General features: G+C 39.3%; 1 protein-coding gene across 1 annotated transcript; it reads right to left on the reverse strand.

The window, feature by feature from the left end:
• Positions 1 to 582: 582 nt before the first annotated feature.
• LOC132397617 (P2Y purinoceptor 4-like) lies at positions 583 to 4855 on the reverse strand. The gene is made up of 2 exons (XM_059976394.1): positions 3801 to 4855; positions 583 to 1762 (listed from the first exon to the last, which is right to left on the reverse strand). Exons 1-2 carry the CDS (start codon positions 4853 to 4855, stop codon positions 1744 to 1746), a joined length of 1074 nt encoding a protein of 357 aa, XP_059832377.1. The 3' UTR covers positions 583 to 1743.
• Between the last annotated feature and the right edge of the window lie 12385 nt (positions 4856 to 17240).

Raw genomic sequence — 17240 nt, forward strand, 5'->3', positions numbered from 1 at the left:
CTTAGATAGGGTAGACAGCTAGCATCTTTCTCATGGGGTAGAAATGTCAAAAACTGGCTTTAAGATGAAAGGGGAAAATCTTTAAGGGAATGTGCGGGACAAGGTTTTTACACAGAGTGTGGTAGGTGCCTGAAAAATACTGCCAAGGTGATAGTAGAAGCTATATGACCCTGGTGTTCAAGAGGCTTTCAGGTAAATACATGGAAATATGGGGAACAGAGTGATAAGGATCATGTGCAGGCAGAAGGGTTTAGTGTGATTTGGTGTCATGCTCGGCACAGACATCATGAGTCAAAGAGACTGTGTGCTGAACGAGATGTATCATTGTAAATGTCAGAACTTGCTATTGGTCACAACACTCACAGGATACTGGAAGGACTCAGCAAGTTGGGCAGCATCTACAAAGGGAAATAAAGTCAGTCTTTGAGATCCAGATTTCAGCTGATGCTACTGCAAGAATATTGCTTCATGATACTTTTCTGAGACTTCTGCCTGCAGTGTCAGCTCCTTCTTATCATAAAAAATATTACAACTGAGTCTTTGCTGTGATTACATCTTTTATTCATCTTATCAATTGCTTATCAACATGTAACCAACAGCATTCCACATCCTATCTGTGACACACGTCACATTCAGGAGGGACCGTGTCTTGGGCAAATCGTTGATGTTGTATTCTCAGCACTTACTCCACAGAGTTGATGATGGCTGAATCTGCCTTCAGATTATCTTTGGTGATCAAATGTCTTTTAAATAACATTGCCTTCATTTTGAACATCAATTTGGACTTCATCATCAGTTGCTTTTCCCTGAATATGCTCACCATGGCTATCTGCTTTTGATCACATTTTATTTTACCAGACCAGTGAGTTATGTTAGTTATTTTATATTGAACATTTCACGAATACTCAAAAATTGTGAAAACTTATTTACTTCATTTTTATTTGTAAATATTTCAGTTAGTTTTTTAAAGATTATTCTCTTTCTCTGACCATACAAGAAGTTGCCATCCCTCTCACATCACTGTCAGCTGGTGGCGCAGTGACATCAGTGCCAGACTCCAGAACGGAGGTTCCCGGGTTCTAAACCAGTCAGGCCGCTCCCGAGTACGCTTTCCTTCTGTGCTGGGTTGATTGTTGAGCTCGCAACTTGACCTCGTAAAATAAAGACAATACTGTGCCGCACAGTCTTTCGTTCCGCACCTTGTAAGGCATGAGAATGCCCGATGCTGGCCTCTCAGGCCTGAGTCGACATCATCATCATCATCATCACATCACTGCTTGCAAGCACTTCTACAACAGAAATTTCTGATTGCAATGATCTTTAAGACCCTAATGTCTTAGGGTCATACTGTATTCAGTATGAGCTGAATACAGTATTTACAACATCTGGCAAATACGTGTCTATTTTCTTTCAAAGATTTTTGGTCAAATACATGCTACCACTGTCACATAGCTTTCCCTGGATATGGGATTTATTCTGAGTGCTTATTTTGATAAGTACAGTGTTGACATTAATTTCTGGTAGTCATATTAGCCTCAACCAATCATTATCATGTATTTTACAGATAAGCTTTCTTCCATCACTTTTACATCAGGGTAAGATAAGGATCTTATTTCAACATTTTCAACTATACAAATATAGGCAATAATGATTGAATGGCGAATACAGCACTCAACTTCAGTTTTGTGTTGTTCTTTCACTCAGCAGGAACTTAGACTGATTAGACATGGAGAGTCAATATTCTTATCCCAGCAGCAGAGACCTAAAGAAGAGAAATAGTTTCATAAGAAACCATCCACTTACTGTTTGTCAAACTTCATAAGCCAATCACCAAATGTCATTGTTTTACTGTGGTACTCCAGCAGAAAAGAAATCCTTTCATCATGCTTTTACCCTACTTAACACTGTTAATTAGATATCCCAAAAGCAGGCAAATTCAATCAATTCTAAAATAAAATTCCATGCTAGTCCAAATAAAAAAATACCCAGACACATGTTCCAAAATACAAAAATGTGAACTGAGAAAGTTGTTAAATAAATATTGCAAGATATAAATCCAAATACAAGTTGAAATTGCACAAAAAATAGGACGCAAAACAATACAAATTCTAGTAAAAATATATTTGGTAATGCTATGAGCTTGAGAAGCTTCATTTAGATCTTCACCATTAACACAAAAAAACACTTTCAAAGAGGTGAAGCCAAAAAAAATGCAATTGCAACCTCTCAGAATGGGAAGTTTTGAGGTGGTAAAATTGTTGAAGAAATATGCTTTCATTAAGTGCAGTATTTACATTTTCTCCAGCTTTTTCTCATTTTGGATTTCACAAAGGTTGGGTAATGGTCCCCAGAAATCCAAGGAATTGATTAAAACACACAGACTGCCATAGAATAAAAGTCTTACAAAGGACTCTATTGCCACTGAATGATTTATTCCCTGTGATTGTCACTAACCAGCTCAGCTGGCAAGATCAGTTTGGGTTACCACAGCTTTAATTCTTCCTGTTAAGATGGCGCTGCCAAATATACATGACAGCTCACTGGTTGTTAAAAAGGCAAGAAATTCAACTGAAAGCACCTGTTATGAGGTAACGTGTTAAACTATCACCACAAACAGCAAGAGGGCAAGCGATGATGAGGCGAGTTCAGGAGATGAGTTGAGATGATGCATCGCAGAATCAATGCAGATGGAGTGAGCCACTCGAAGAGGAGAAGTCAAGGAAGTGGAGTTCCAGTGCCAGGGTGCGAGGTTTGATTGCTCCAGGTGCCAAGAGGAGATGTCAGAGCAGAGGAGATTTGCTGGACCAAGTGCAAGGTTGGATCGCTCTGGATGCTGAGCTATGTCACTGGGTCGCATGGTCTAGGTCTCAAGCCATTCACAGTAGCCGGGTCTTAGCCCAAGGTACAGTCTGCTGTTTAGAGAATTTAAATGCCGGCCCAGATCAGAGGCAAGAGCCGACTTCACTCACTCTCCGTGATGTTCACTCCTTTCTCCAGGACGCCGGAGCCTTTCACTGTTCCATTCTTTGGTCAATTTAGACACCAGGCCAAATAGACTGAAAAGACAGGGTGTCGGGATCTGAAGCAAGAACTGATTTTGATCACTCTCCATGACAGTCACTCCTCTCTGAGCCATGAAGACTGCTCCAGGTGCTGTGCTCAGTGCCTGCTACTACGATGAACTAATAAGCGAGGCTTATGGCCTAGTCCAGGTGCTCCAGGGTTCGGATCTGAGCACTTAATTTGATTTGAATTGTTGTCATTCGCTTCGATTGTTTGCATGATTCGTGGTTTTTTTCTTTCTCTTGCACATCAGGTGTTGGTTTTTTATAATCTTTAATGGGGTTCTTTTGGGTTTCTTGCTTTGTGGCAACCTGCTATCAAACAAATCTGAAGTGTGTATAATTTATGCATTCTTTGATAATAAATGTAATTTAAACCTTTGAATGTGAATATCAGTTCTGCCCAAAACCTATTTTGATGGATTGGGAGAGATTCTGAACCAACCATCTGATTGCATCCAATTTAATCATTGACCTAAAAATGTAAGACAAGCAAGAGACTGCAGACGCCAAAATCTGGAACAATAAATTTGGAGAGATTCTGTGGGTCGAGCAACATTGGTGGAAGGAAAAGAACTGTCAGTGTTTCAGATCAAAACCTTGCACTAAAACCAAATGGAAACCCTTGAATCTTTGACTCAATCACATTCCTGATCCAGGGTCACAGCACAGGCAGAGACAAATCTGTCCACTGATTGCTTGCTCATTTTGTGCTCACTTATTGTGTTTGGTACTGACATTTGAATACGAGCCTTTCTTCTCCATGTGGCATGCATAAATTTCCCTCTGTAGTTGTCCCCAGCTAGGAAATACAAAATAGGGTCAATGCAGCTGTTGATGCTGGCCAGGGGCCTTGTGATCTTGTATGTGAAGTTCACAATGTTAAGTGCATGGCAGTTCTTTTTGAGTACCCTAAAGGTATAATATATTGTCCTTGTGATGTGGAAAGGTACAAAACATAGGAAAAAGACAAGCAACACGATGATGATAATTTTAATGGCTTTGTTCTTGACATTGGACGGGGTTGGCCTGAAACCAAATATGTGTGTTTTCCTGAGTCTTCTGGTCATTACACTGTAACAGAAGGTAATGATGAAGAAGGGAATGACAAAAAGGATCACCATGACAGCAGAACTGTAGAAAACATACTGTGGGAAGTCCTCCCTGCGGGTTGTGTCATGGCAGAGCATGCTTTTGCCCCGCCTGCTTGTTGTGACAAAGATTAAATTGGGAATAAGGCAGATTATGACGGATGTCCAGACCAGGATGCACACAATCCAGGCACGATTCACATTCATCCACCTGAGCGATTGAATAGGGTAGCACACACCCAAGTACCTGTGGACACTGATGCAGGTAAGAAAGAGGATGCTGGAGTACAGATTGGCATAAAAGAGGAAGCGGGTCAACTTACAAAGGAGGACGCCGAACGGCCAGTGATTATGATTGGCATAGTAATATGCAAGGAGTGGCAGAGATAACACATAAAGGACATCTGAAATGGCCAAGTTAAACATAAAGATTATGTTGACAGTCCATGGCCTCATTTTACGAACAAACATCCAAAGTGCTGTGGTATTGAGAATTAGGCCCACCACACACACCACTCCATATGACACAGGCAATAAGATGTATTTGAAGTCCTCCTTAAAATGGCAGCTGCCATTTTTACCACCAGAGCCACTACTGTTAGCAGAGGGAGTTTGCAGGGGCACATATTCAGAATATGTGCTATACGAGGATGTTAATGCAGCCGAGTTCAGATGATAGTTCAGTAGCGTTCTTGTTGCCATTCAAAACTCTCCAAGGTTTAAGACAAACCTGGAATAAAGAAAAGAATATTGCTCAGAAATGTCTTACATATAGAATATAATTGAATCAAATCCCGTATGAGTCCTTTTGTAGAAATAAGTACAACACATAGGCCAAAAGGTTATAAAAATCAATCTTATAGCAAATCTCTATGTCTCTTATGTGGGTAAATGATATTGGTAATAGCTAGCACATCCCACCTAAACCATTCTGGGTGTGTTGGGTCACAGTTTAAATTAGTGCTGCCTTGTAGAACACGGGCTATAGTATCAGAGTTTGCACTTTGACATTATTTCTGGCATACAGGATGGTAAATTTGCAATCCATCTTTTTTTTCTTGAGATCACACACACAAAACAGTTTTTATTTCAGCCATAAGTAACTAATCACTGGTATTTTTTTCATTATGAAAGGTATCAGTATTTGGCTACCTGTGGCTGATATTATATGATACCATGAAGCAAATACCATACTGCTTGCTGGCCCATCACCTGCTCACTCCGCTGCTTCAGCACTACATATCACTGCCACACTGCTGACCCCTCAATAACTCCTCCGTACCACTTTGCTGCCTTATCTATTGCTGCGGCCATACTGCCGAGCCTCCAGTGTCTTCTTCCTTTTCCTGTTGCTTTTAATTCTGCTTTACACCCAGTGCTTCGTTACTGCCCACTCTATGCACTGACTCCTACTTGTTTCACTCAATAAGCACATACAGTCTGTGCCACAGCTCCACAGCTCCTTTCCACTGTGGCAGATTTGTGGCAATCTCCATAATACCCAAGTTTTACACAAGTGACAGATTTTTCCCAACTTTACTGGGTCTTGATTAATACAAGCCAACCAATAATCATCTGCTCTCTACAGATTGTGGGCATCATCTTTGTAATGTACCTTCCCACCTCTTTTGTATCATCTGCAAATCTGGACACCTCAAGTTCTCTTCCTTCACAATTATAATACTTATTACTGTACCATAAAGAATTGTGGATCCAGCACTGGTCCCTGTGGAACCATACTAGCTACAGGTTGACTGCTATAAATGAACTCCCTTTCCCCCCCCCCCCCCCTTATCCTTACTTGCTGCTTCCTGCCTTCCTGCCTGTTACCTTATCATCTCAACAGCCTTGTGTTCAATATTGGCATGGTACCCATTAATACTGTATCCTGGTGCTATATCATGACAAAGTTGTACAAAATGGCACAGTACCCCATTGTTGGGCTACGACAGACTGTATCCATTAACACAAGTCTGTATGCCAGTGTTAATAATGGGCTGTACCCACCAGTATTACACCCTAGTTTTCTACAGAAATGTCCTTTCCCATCAGCACCATACTCCATGTTGAGCATTGAGAAACTGTGCTCTCCAGTGCTTTACACCATTGTTATATAGTGATAATCCTCTTCCTGTCAGTACTGGACCCCATGTTATTTCATGAAGAATTTATCCACCAGCACTGTACCCTAGTATAAGGCAATGACATACAGTATAAAAACAGCATCATATATGGGAGCAATGCACATAAAATACTGGAGGAACTCAGAGGCCAGGTGGCATCTATGGAAAAAAAGTACAGTCAACGTTTTGGGCCAAAACCTTTGAGTTATGCAGTGTTAGACTATTCTCATGAATATATAGTCAGTTAGTGGCAGCGATTGTTCCTAATTTTAGACCGGGAACACATTGTACCCACCAATACTGTGCCTGAGTGCTATATCATTACAAAGTTTTACCCTTCAGTATCATACACCACATGGCAACTTGGATGCCAGGGAGCTGAGGCTCTGCTGGTACCATATTCCAATATTATACTATTATAAACTTGTGCTTGTCATTACCAAAGTGCAGTGATATTTGGCTACATATCTGTATAAATGGCCACTGTTCTTATTTTAAAGTAATATGAGCTTGCCAATACTGTGCACCTGGATTTGGAGCTGAAAATGGGCCTGCATCTGGTCTCAAGCCCAGAATATCACAGTCCTTGTCCATGCTGAAACTACCTACAATCCTGCTCTTGACAGTCATCTTGGGCTTGTCTTCAAAATTCAATTAAATTCATTTAACATGGTTTCCCATACACAAAGCCATGCTGACTACCCCTAATCAATATTTTCCTTTCCAATTACAGAAAGATCCTGGGTCTCAGAATCCCCTCTAGTAACTAACCCAGCATTGATGTTAGGCTCACTGGCCTGCAGTTCACTGGCTTGTCTTGCAGCCCCTCTTAAATAAAATCACGATATTAACCACTTTCCAATCTTCTAGTATCTCGCCTATGGCTAAGCTAGATACAAAAATATCTGATAGGGCGCCAGCAATTGCTTCCCTTGATTCCCATAATATCCCAGGGTACACCTGATTAGATGAAATAGATTTATCCCCAATTATGCACCTCAAGATCATTAACACCTACTCTTTCATGTTATTGATGTTTCACTTCATCACTTGTTTTCTGCCCTGAGTTCCCTAGCTTCCATGAACTTTTCTACAGTACACCCAGATGATAAGTATTCTTTTAATATCTCATCCTTTTCTACTGGCACTGCACATAGTCATGGAGTACTATAGTCCAGAAACAGCCTCTTCATCCTATCTAGCTCATGCTCTAATCTTCTGCCTAGTCCCATCTACTTGCAGATGGACCATATCCCTCCAAACCTCTCTCATCCATCAACCTACCCAAATTTTTCTTAAATGTTACACTTGAAGCTACGTCTACCAGTTTTGCTGAGAGCTTGTTCTACCCTCACATGATGCTTTGAGTGAAGAAGTTCTTCCTCAGTTTCCTCTAAAATATTTCACCTTACACCTCAACCTAGTTCTAGTCTTCCCCAGCTTCAGGGGAAAAAATAGGTGACCACATTGATCCTTAATGGACATATTCTTTCCCTAGTTACCCAAACGCTCTTAATATCTCTTACGCAATCTCTTAGGAATTTTCTTAACCTTACTATCCAAGGACACAGGTTGTTTATTTACCTTCCTGATTTCTTCCTTAACTGTACTCCTATACTTCTCAAGGGACATGTTTGATCCCAGTTGCCTGTACCTGCGTGTGTCTCCTTCTACTTGGCCAATAATTCAATAATTTACATCAGTGAGAGTTGCATAGTCTTGTCAGCCTTGCCCTTCCTCTAACAAGAACAATGTTGACCCTGAACTCTCTCCATGTCACTTTTACAAGTTTTCCACTTCCAAGTTGTCCACTTACCTGCTAACAGCCTCATCTGAACACCCTTTGCAAGATCCTGCCTTCAAAATTAGCCTTGCCCTAATTTAGGACATGTATTTTGTAACACAGTAAGTGACAATTGTTTGGCACACCCAATTGCTTTTCAGACAGATTGACCCTATGATTAATATAATGTTTCAAATAGAGATATATTTGATGTCCATTTCTTCTATATGCCAAATAGACCTGAACAAATAAAGCCACTGTGAGAACGAAACCATGAATATCAGTTTGCATGACAGATGTTAAATAAAAGTACAGCAGTATCAATATAGTTAGTGAAGTGTGACGCTTTTATTATTTTTGCATTCAAAGACACATAAGTGAAAAATCCCGTTGGCAAATGAAATCCACTTTGTCAATATTTTATTAGAGCTTTTCCGTCTACAGGATGTGAGCATGGCCAGCAAGGCCAAATTAAACTGTACTTTCCTTTGAGAAGCAGGTATAAAACTGTCAACTTCAAGCAGACCAGTTCCTGTATTGAAGCTCAGCAAGCTTCATAACCACATAACCACAGCGAGTTCCATAATTTTTCCCATTTTACAAAATGATGGCATAAAACTTTTAAGACAACTTGATGTCTACTTTGGAGGTAATCCTTCAAGTGCTGGGTTGAAATGGGTTGAAAAAGGGCAGATGGAGTTTAATCCAAACAAATATAATGTGATGCATTTTGGAAGCAGTAATGAGGCTAGGACATACACTATGTCTGGTATATGGAATAAGGTAGATGAACCTGCAGCACAGTTGCAGATTGGCAGGTATGATGTTGTAGGCATCACTGAATCATGGCTGAAAGAAGATTATAGCTGGCAGCTTATTGTCCAAGGATACACATTGCATCAAAAGGACAGGCAGGAAGGCAGAGGGGGCAGCATTGCTCAGTTGGTAAAAAAATGATGTCAAGTCATTAGAAAGAGGTGACATATCGTCAGAAGGAGTTGAACTATTGTAGATGGAGCTAAGGAACTGCAAAGATAAAAAGACACTGATGGGAGACGTATACAGACCCCCAAGCAGTAGTAAGGCTGTGGTCTGCAAATTACAATGGGTGACAGAAAATGCATGCCAAAAAAGACAACATTACAATAGTCATGGGGAATTTCGATGTGCAAGTAGATTGGGAAAATCAGGTTGGTGCTGGAGGGGGATTTCAGAGTGCCTATCAGATGGCTTTTTACAGCAGCTCATGGTTGAGCCGACTAGAGGATCAGCTATTCTGGATTGGGTGTTGTACAATGAACCAGAATTGATTAGAGAGCTTAAGGTAAAAGAACCCTGAGAGGAAAGTAACCATAACATGATCAAATTCACCCTGAAATTTGAGAAGGAAAACCTAAAGTCGGATAGATCAGTATAACAGTGGAGTAAAGGGAATTACAGAGGATGAGAGAGGAGTTGGCCAGACTTTATTGGAAAAGAACACTGGCAGGGATAACAGCAGAGCAGCAATGGCTGGAATTTTAGGAAGCAATTCTGAAAGCACAGGATATATACATCCCAAAATGGATAAAGCATTCTAAAGGCAAGAAGACAACCATGGCTAACAAGAAAAGTCAAAGCCAACTTAAAAGCCAAAGAGAGAGCATATAATAGAGAAAAAACTAGTGGGATGTTAGAGGATTGTGAAGGTTTTAAAAACCATCTGAAGGCAACTAAAAAAGTCGTTAAGAAGGCAAAGATGGAATACGAAAGTAAGCTAGCCAATTAGATTAAAGAGGATATCAAAAGTTTCTTCAGATACATCAGTTGCGAAAGACAGGGGAGAGTGGGTATCGGACCACTGAGAAACAATGCTGGAGAGGTATTAATGGGGAACATAGAAACTGCAGACGAACTGAATAAGCATTTTGCATCAGTCTCCACTGTGAAAGACATTGGCAGTAGGGTGTAAGTTCCAGGTGTCAGAAATCATGAAGTGTGTGAAATTACCACAACTAGAGAGAAGGTTCTTGGGAAACTGAAAATTCTGAATGCAGAAAAGTCACGTGGTCTGATGATGCACACCCTAGGGTTCTGAAAGAGGTGGCTGAAGAGATTGTGGCGGTATTAGAAATTATCTTTCATGAATCACTAGCTTCTGGAATGGTTCCGGAAGACTAAAAAATTGTAAATGTCACTCCACTCTTCAAGGAGAGGAGACGGGCAGAGGAAAGGAAACTATAGGCCAGTAGGTCCCGAACTCAGTGGTTTGGAAGATCTTGGAGTGAATTATTAAGGATGGGTTCTCAGTGTACTTGAAGGCACATGATAAAATAGGCCGTAGACATGATAGTTTCCTCAAGGGAAAATCTTGCCTGACAAATCTGTTGGAATTCTTTGAAGAAATAACAAACAAAACAGACAAACGAGAATCGGTTAATGCTGCGTGCTTGGATTTTTAGAGGACTTTTGACAAGTTGCCATGTATGATGCTGCTTAACAGGATATGAGCCCATGGTATTACAGGAAATATTCTAGCATGGACAAAGCAATGGCTGATTGGCAGGAGGCAAAGAGTGGGAATAAAGAGAGCTTTTTCTGACTGGCTGCCAGTGACTAGTGGTGTTCCACAAGGACCAATTCTTTATATATTATATGACAATGATTTGGATGATAGAACTGATGGCTTTCTAGCAAAGTTTGCAGATGACATGAAGTTAGGTGAAGGGGCAAGTAAGTGGAAAGTTTACAGAAGGACTTACACATTAAGAGAATGGACAAATAAATGGCAGATAGAATACAGTGTTGGAAAGTGTCATGCACTTTGATAGAAGAAATGAAGGGGCTGTCTATTTTCAAAATGGAGAAAAAATGCAAAAAAATGAAGATGCAAAGTGACTTGGGAGTTATTGTGCAGGTTTCCCTGAAGGTTAGTTTGCAGGTTGATTCTATGGCGAGGAATGAGGGGCGCACTCATTGAAACCTGTCAAATGGTGAAAGGCCTCAATGGAGTGGATGTGGAGAGGATGTTTCACATGGTGGGAGAGTGTAAGACCAGAGGCCACAACCTCTGAATAGAGGGGCGTCCTTTTAAGATGGAAATGAGGAAGAATTTCTTTAGCCAGAGAGTGGTGAATCTGTGGAATTTGCTGCCACTGGCATCTGTGGAGACCAAGTCTTTATGTATATTTAAGGATAGGTTGATAGATTTTTGATTGGTCAGGGCATGAAAGGATATGAGGAGAAGGCAAGAAAATGGGACTGAGAGGGAAATAGATCAGCCATAATGAAATGGCGGAGTAGACTTGATGGGCCAAATGGCATAATTCGGCTCCTACATCTTATGGTCTTACGTCTTTGAGAGTATTGAGGAACAGAAGCAACTTGGAGTACAATTTATAGATCCCTGAAGGTGGCAATACAAGTAGATAACATAGTTTGGGAAAATAGATAGGATACTGACCTTCATTAATCAGGGCATCAATTCCAGAAGGTCCAACTTTTAAGACCTTAGTTGGGCCACAGCTGGAGTACTATGTGCAATTCTGGTCACCGAGGCTTCAGAAGGATGTGAAAGTGTTGAAGAGGACAGGGTAGGTTCAGCAGAATGTTGCCTGAGACAGAGTAGTTCAGTTCTGAGGACAGACCAAGCCAGAAGCTAACTCTGTTCTCCCTGAAGTGCAGGAGGTTAAGAGGGGACATGATTGAGGTATATAAAATTAAGAAGGGTACAGATACAGTAGGCTGCAGGAAACATTTCTCCATTTTAGAGGTAGATAAAACTAAAAGAGATAATTTTATGGTAATGGAGAGAAGGGTAGGTTTAAAATATAAATAGGATATAATGGGGACTTTTTCATCCAGTGAATAAGTGTCTAGAATGCACTATCTGAGAAAGTGGTGAAAGTCATGTCACTGAGAGCATTTAGATGAGTTTAGATGAGCATTTCCTTCAAGGCACAAAATGCCATGGGCCAAGTACTAGGTATGAGATTAATATGGAAGGGTTCTCACTGGTCAGCATGGATGAGGAGTTGTACATTTCTATTACTCCATGGTTCTGATTAACCTATCACTTTGGAGTGCTTAAAATTGTGTAGGGATTGAGTATTACTTTATCTCAAATTCACAACCCCTACCATCGAGAACAAGGATAACATGTTAATCATCACCTGCAGAATCTTCTTCAGTTCTAACTGGAAAATATTTCTCCAGTCTTCAATGCCATTGACGTAGTGAAAAGAGCTCATTATCTCAATAGCATGGTGGAAGCACTTTCATCAATATATTGGCAGTAATTCAAGGAGGATGCTCACCACCACCTTCTCAAGAGCAATTAAACATAGGCTGATCTTTCCAGAAGTGGGTGCATGTTAGCACCTCTTACAAAGTGTAAGCAAGTGACATAGGTGACAACAGGGCTTTGCTTCCAGATGAGCACAATGCCTTCTATGCTTGCTTTGACCATCAAAACATGGAGAAACCATCACAAACTCCCACAGTCCATGATAACTCTGTGATTTCAGTTTCTGAGGCCAATATTAAAATATCCTTCAGAAGGGTGAACCCATGGAAAGCATTCAGCCCAGTTGGGGTACCTGGCCACGTACTAAAGACTTGTGCTGATTAAGTGTTCACTGAGATCCTTAACCTCTTGTTTGGCAGTCTGAGGTACCCACTTGCTTCAAGTAGGCTTCAACTATACCTACGAAGAACATGGTAACCTGCCTCAATGATAATCATCCTGTAGCACTTGCATCCATGCTCAGGAAGCATTTTGAGAGGTTATTCAATTACTTTCAAGACTTTGACCCAATGCCTCCTTGTGTAATTGGATCCTCGATTTCCTCACTTGTTGACCCCAGTCGGTTTGGATTGGCAACAAGATCTCCTCCACAATCTCTATCATTACACCAAAAAGCTGTGTGCTCACCCCCCTGCTCTACTTGCTTTAGATTTATGACTGTGTGGCACTAATCCCATATTTGAGTTTGCTGATGATACCACAATTGTTGGCCAAATCAAAGGTGGTGACTAATCAGCACAGAGTAGGAAGACTGAAAATATGGCTGGTTGGTGCCACAATATTAACTCCTTGTTCAATGTCAGCAAGACCAATGGAGCAGAATATTGACCAGAATGAGGAAACCAGAGATCCAGAGCCCATCCTCACTGGGAGAGCAGAGATGGAGAGGGTCAACAAATTTGAATTATTCAGTGTTATTGTTCCGGAGGACCTGTCCTGGGCCCAGTAATTAAGTTGCAATTACAAAGAAAGCACAGCTTTGCCTCTACTTCCTTAGAAGTTTGCAAAGATTCAGCATGACATCTAAAACTTTGACAGACTTTATAGAAGTGTGGTGAAGAGTATATATTCCGGCTACAACACAACTTGATATGGAAGCACCAATGCAAAAATCCTGCAGAAAGTAGTGGGTACAGCCCAATACATCACAGGTAAGGACCCCCTCCCCCCCAACATTGAGTACATCCACATGGAGCATTGTCCCAGGAAAACAGCATCCATTATGAGGAACCTCCACCACCTTATCGCTACTGCCATCAGGAAAAGGTACAGGAGCCTCAGGACTCATACCAGCAGGTTCAGCAATAGTTATTACCCCTCAACCATCAGGATCATGAACCAAAGGGGATAATTTTACTCAACTTCATTTTCCCTATCATTAAACTGTTCCCACAGCCTTTTGAAACACTTTCAAGGATTCTTTATCTCATGTTCATAATATTTATTGCTCAGTCATGTATTATTATTATTTCTTATTTTTCTTTCTTTGATGAAAATATGTCCTCAGCAGTTTTATCTGACCGTTGTGTAATTTCTTATGTCTGTTATTCCTCTTCTTCCTTATGTCCTAGTTACTGTTAATCTAACCTCATTCAAGTGTACAGTGTTTTCTAAAATGTGTCATTTCAGTCCTCATTTTTCTTTGTAAATATGCCAAATCAGTTTCAGAAAACATTATTCTTATTATAAAAGTTTTTTTCTCAGCTCAAGCTGGTAAAAACTGAGGTGTGGACATAGCCATTTCTCAACTGCTAGGAACTTTCAGACTATTCCATTGGTGTTTAATATTATGTCTTGGATATTGCAGTATAGCCCTAAATGTTTAATGCTATTGGATAGTGACTTTGCGATGATACCAGTTGTAGATATTACTATCAGGACAATGAATACCCTGTTCATGTTCCAAAGTCTTTCAATTTCCTCTTTTAATTCAGCACATTTCTGGGTTTTTTTTACTTATGGATTTCTATAACCTGTGTGTGTTTGGATTGACTAAATCTACTAAGTAAGTTGTTCTTACTTGTTTATCCAGTATTACTATATACGGACAGTTATTATAGATTGCCCTGTCTGTATTAACAGATTGGTAGTAATATGATTTGTGGTAGTCTGACTCTAATCTGGATCAGGCTTGTATTTATAGTTGTCTTTTGCACACAGGTTGGCTGCCCTGTTCGGTGAAGTCTTTCATTGGTTCCTTTATGGTTATTGGATTTACTGAGTATGCCCACAAGAAAATAAATCTCAGGGCTGTATATGGTGACATATATGTACTTTGATAATAAATTTACTTCAAACTTTGAAATTTGAATGAATGAATGAAATTTTATTTTTTCAGTCAGTACAAACATAACCAAAAAGTATCATTTTCAACAACAATTTCATAAGACAAAATTAAATAATAAAAAAACTTTAAAACAGATGGAAAGGGTGTAGACAGAAGCTACAGCTTATTATGCTTACCTCTCCTACTTATACAAAAAATATTTGGCATCAATCATCACATCAAAACAAAAAATTTCATAATTTTTTAGCACAAAATCCAATTCCAAGTATCATTTATTTACATTACTCGCAGTCATTTTAAATCATTTATTTTATATTTGCTCATCAAATTATTTTTAAACAATTTTTTTAATTTGTTAAGTGTGGTGAATTGTAATCCAGAGGACAGACTAATAATCCAAAATTCATTAAAATCAAATTCCATTTACATTCTGTTGATGTAGAATTTAAAGAAAGCTGGTATCAGTAATGGAAACAGCAGTACTATTACAGAATGGTACAATTTTCAGCAAAACCCATCTGAAGGTTCTACAGAAAGATCCACCATCCTCCACCAGCCTCACATACCTATAACTTCAGATGAACAAGTTTTGTTAATGGCCCTGGTGATCATTTAAGGGTACCTGGCCAAAAGCAATAAATGTTGGAATTGCTATAAATATCTAAGCTTTAAACAAAGAATAAAAAATACTGATAATAACTTATTGGGTTGGAATACCGCTGACAGATTCAGATGGGCTGATGGCTTGGTCTCTTTATTCAGGATCCTCAGTGGTCCCGTTCTTCAATTCAGATTTATAGATATTGAGAAGGCAAGGATTTGTAAAAGAAGTAATTTGCAACACACCATTATTCATGGACCGATCTACAAGCATTTTTAAGTGCGGAAGAGATATCCCATAAAATAAAAAACATCGTAACTTATTATTGATTTACTACTTTGCTTCAGAAACATGATATCTCACCTTAACCTTGTCTTCAATAGAATTTCTTTATTACCAAATTAATTACCAATCAAATTAACCAAAGGACCAGTAATTAAAAGTTTAACTTCATGCTATGGTACTTATTATGCTTTGCCAATCAATGTACTTTGCCCAGAAAGTGAACAATCAAAATGTGATGCACCATTCTTCAGCTTATGAATAGTGTTAGGATTTTAATATTGTTTTATGTGTAATTCATATTTTCCTTTCTGTCTCTTTTTCTTCACCAGTCTCCCCTTTCTACACAATATTTTTCATATAATACCTGATACAACATGGAATCACTCTTACCCTTTTATTGAGTTTAGTTCTACTTTCTTCACAACCTAACCAAAAATAATTTGTTTGTTGAACTTTGGGAACATTGTCAATGCCTTGCCAATTTGGTTATCTTATTATCAATTTGCTCTTCTTATAACTTTGAGGACTAAAGTTCTAAAATAAGTCTAGTTTATGGGGCATTCTGGAAGTTGCCCAATTCCAGCAATGTATGAGCCATGGTCTGCTAATTGTAGATGGAGAGCAGATTATGATTACAATGTGAAAGGTAGAAGGGAGTTCAACTCATGGTTAAATTTTTACTGAATCTAAGCCTATATGGAATTCAAAGATAATATTATGCTTATCCTTGAAATGAATATCAGAATTAAAGTTTAAAGTTCAGGACTGAACAAGAAAATAAATGCCGTTTGGTCTGTACTCTGCACCACATAATAAAGCATAAGTGTTATAAATTGCTCACATGCTCTGAATTTTATTGGTTATAATTGACATAGAAGGAGTGTATGTTTATATAATATTACTCTTTGGCATAAAGCTTTAGACTGACATAATTACCTGTGAACATTAATCCACAACAAGGTAAACAAGATGGCATGTAGGCCAGCTGTTAAATGAATACCGTAAAATGATCACAACCAGAATCTTACGCACAGAGACTAAAGGAATAAAGTCCTGCCTTGACCATTAATTATACATTTTAATTGTCTAGAGAACATTCCTCATTATATAATTATGGTTTCATCTCTGCAAAGTTTTAGTTAGCGAATGAGAGGTACAGAATTAACTTTTGGCAAAGGAGAAAAGTGTAATTAATTAGTAAAGCACTATCAATCATTGGGAACTTGTACAAGCCCGAACTGCATCTCCTTTCAGTGAAGTTATGGAACCTCCTTGGATCATTTGTGCTCAACCCCACTCTTTCAACATTTCTTGCAGTACACTGACAAATGCATTGCTTCCTCCACTCAGATTTCTTTTATTTTATTGCCCATTTTCACCTGGCTCACAGGCCTCTCTAAATAATTTGATTATGATCCTCAAACTATGCATTCCTAAGAATGATGCTCTGTTTTCCCAGTTTCTTTTCCTTCAGCATATCTATTCGGTGATGGATCTTTCTACACAAGTGCTTCTCAGTTTTTCTTTCTTTCTCCATAACTATGGATTTCCACTCAACCAAAATTGACAAAATCCTTGAACATCTCATTCACCTCTGCTCTCACCCCTTCTCCTCCTGGACAGAGGAAGAATAAGGTTACCTCACAATGTTCTCCAACTGTGTCTGCATTCACATAATCACTTTCAAAATCATGCCACCTTCAATGAGCTTCAGTACTGCATA

This window comes from Hypanus sabinus, chromosome 8, assembly GCF_030144855.1.
Source record: "Hypanus sabinus isolate sHypSab1 chromosome 8, sHypSab1.hap1, whole genome shotgun sequence".
Lineage (NCBI taxonomy): Eukaryota > Metazoa > Chordata > Chondrichthyes > Myliobatiformes > Dasyatidae > Hypanus > Hypanus sabinus.

Coding starts and splice junctions, on each gene's coding strand:
- LOC132397617 (XM_059976394.1), bottom strand. CDS start 4,855: ATGGCAACAAGAACGCTACTGAACTATCATCTGAACTCGGCTGCATTA.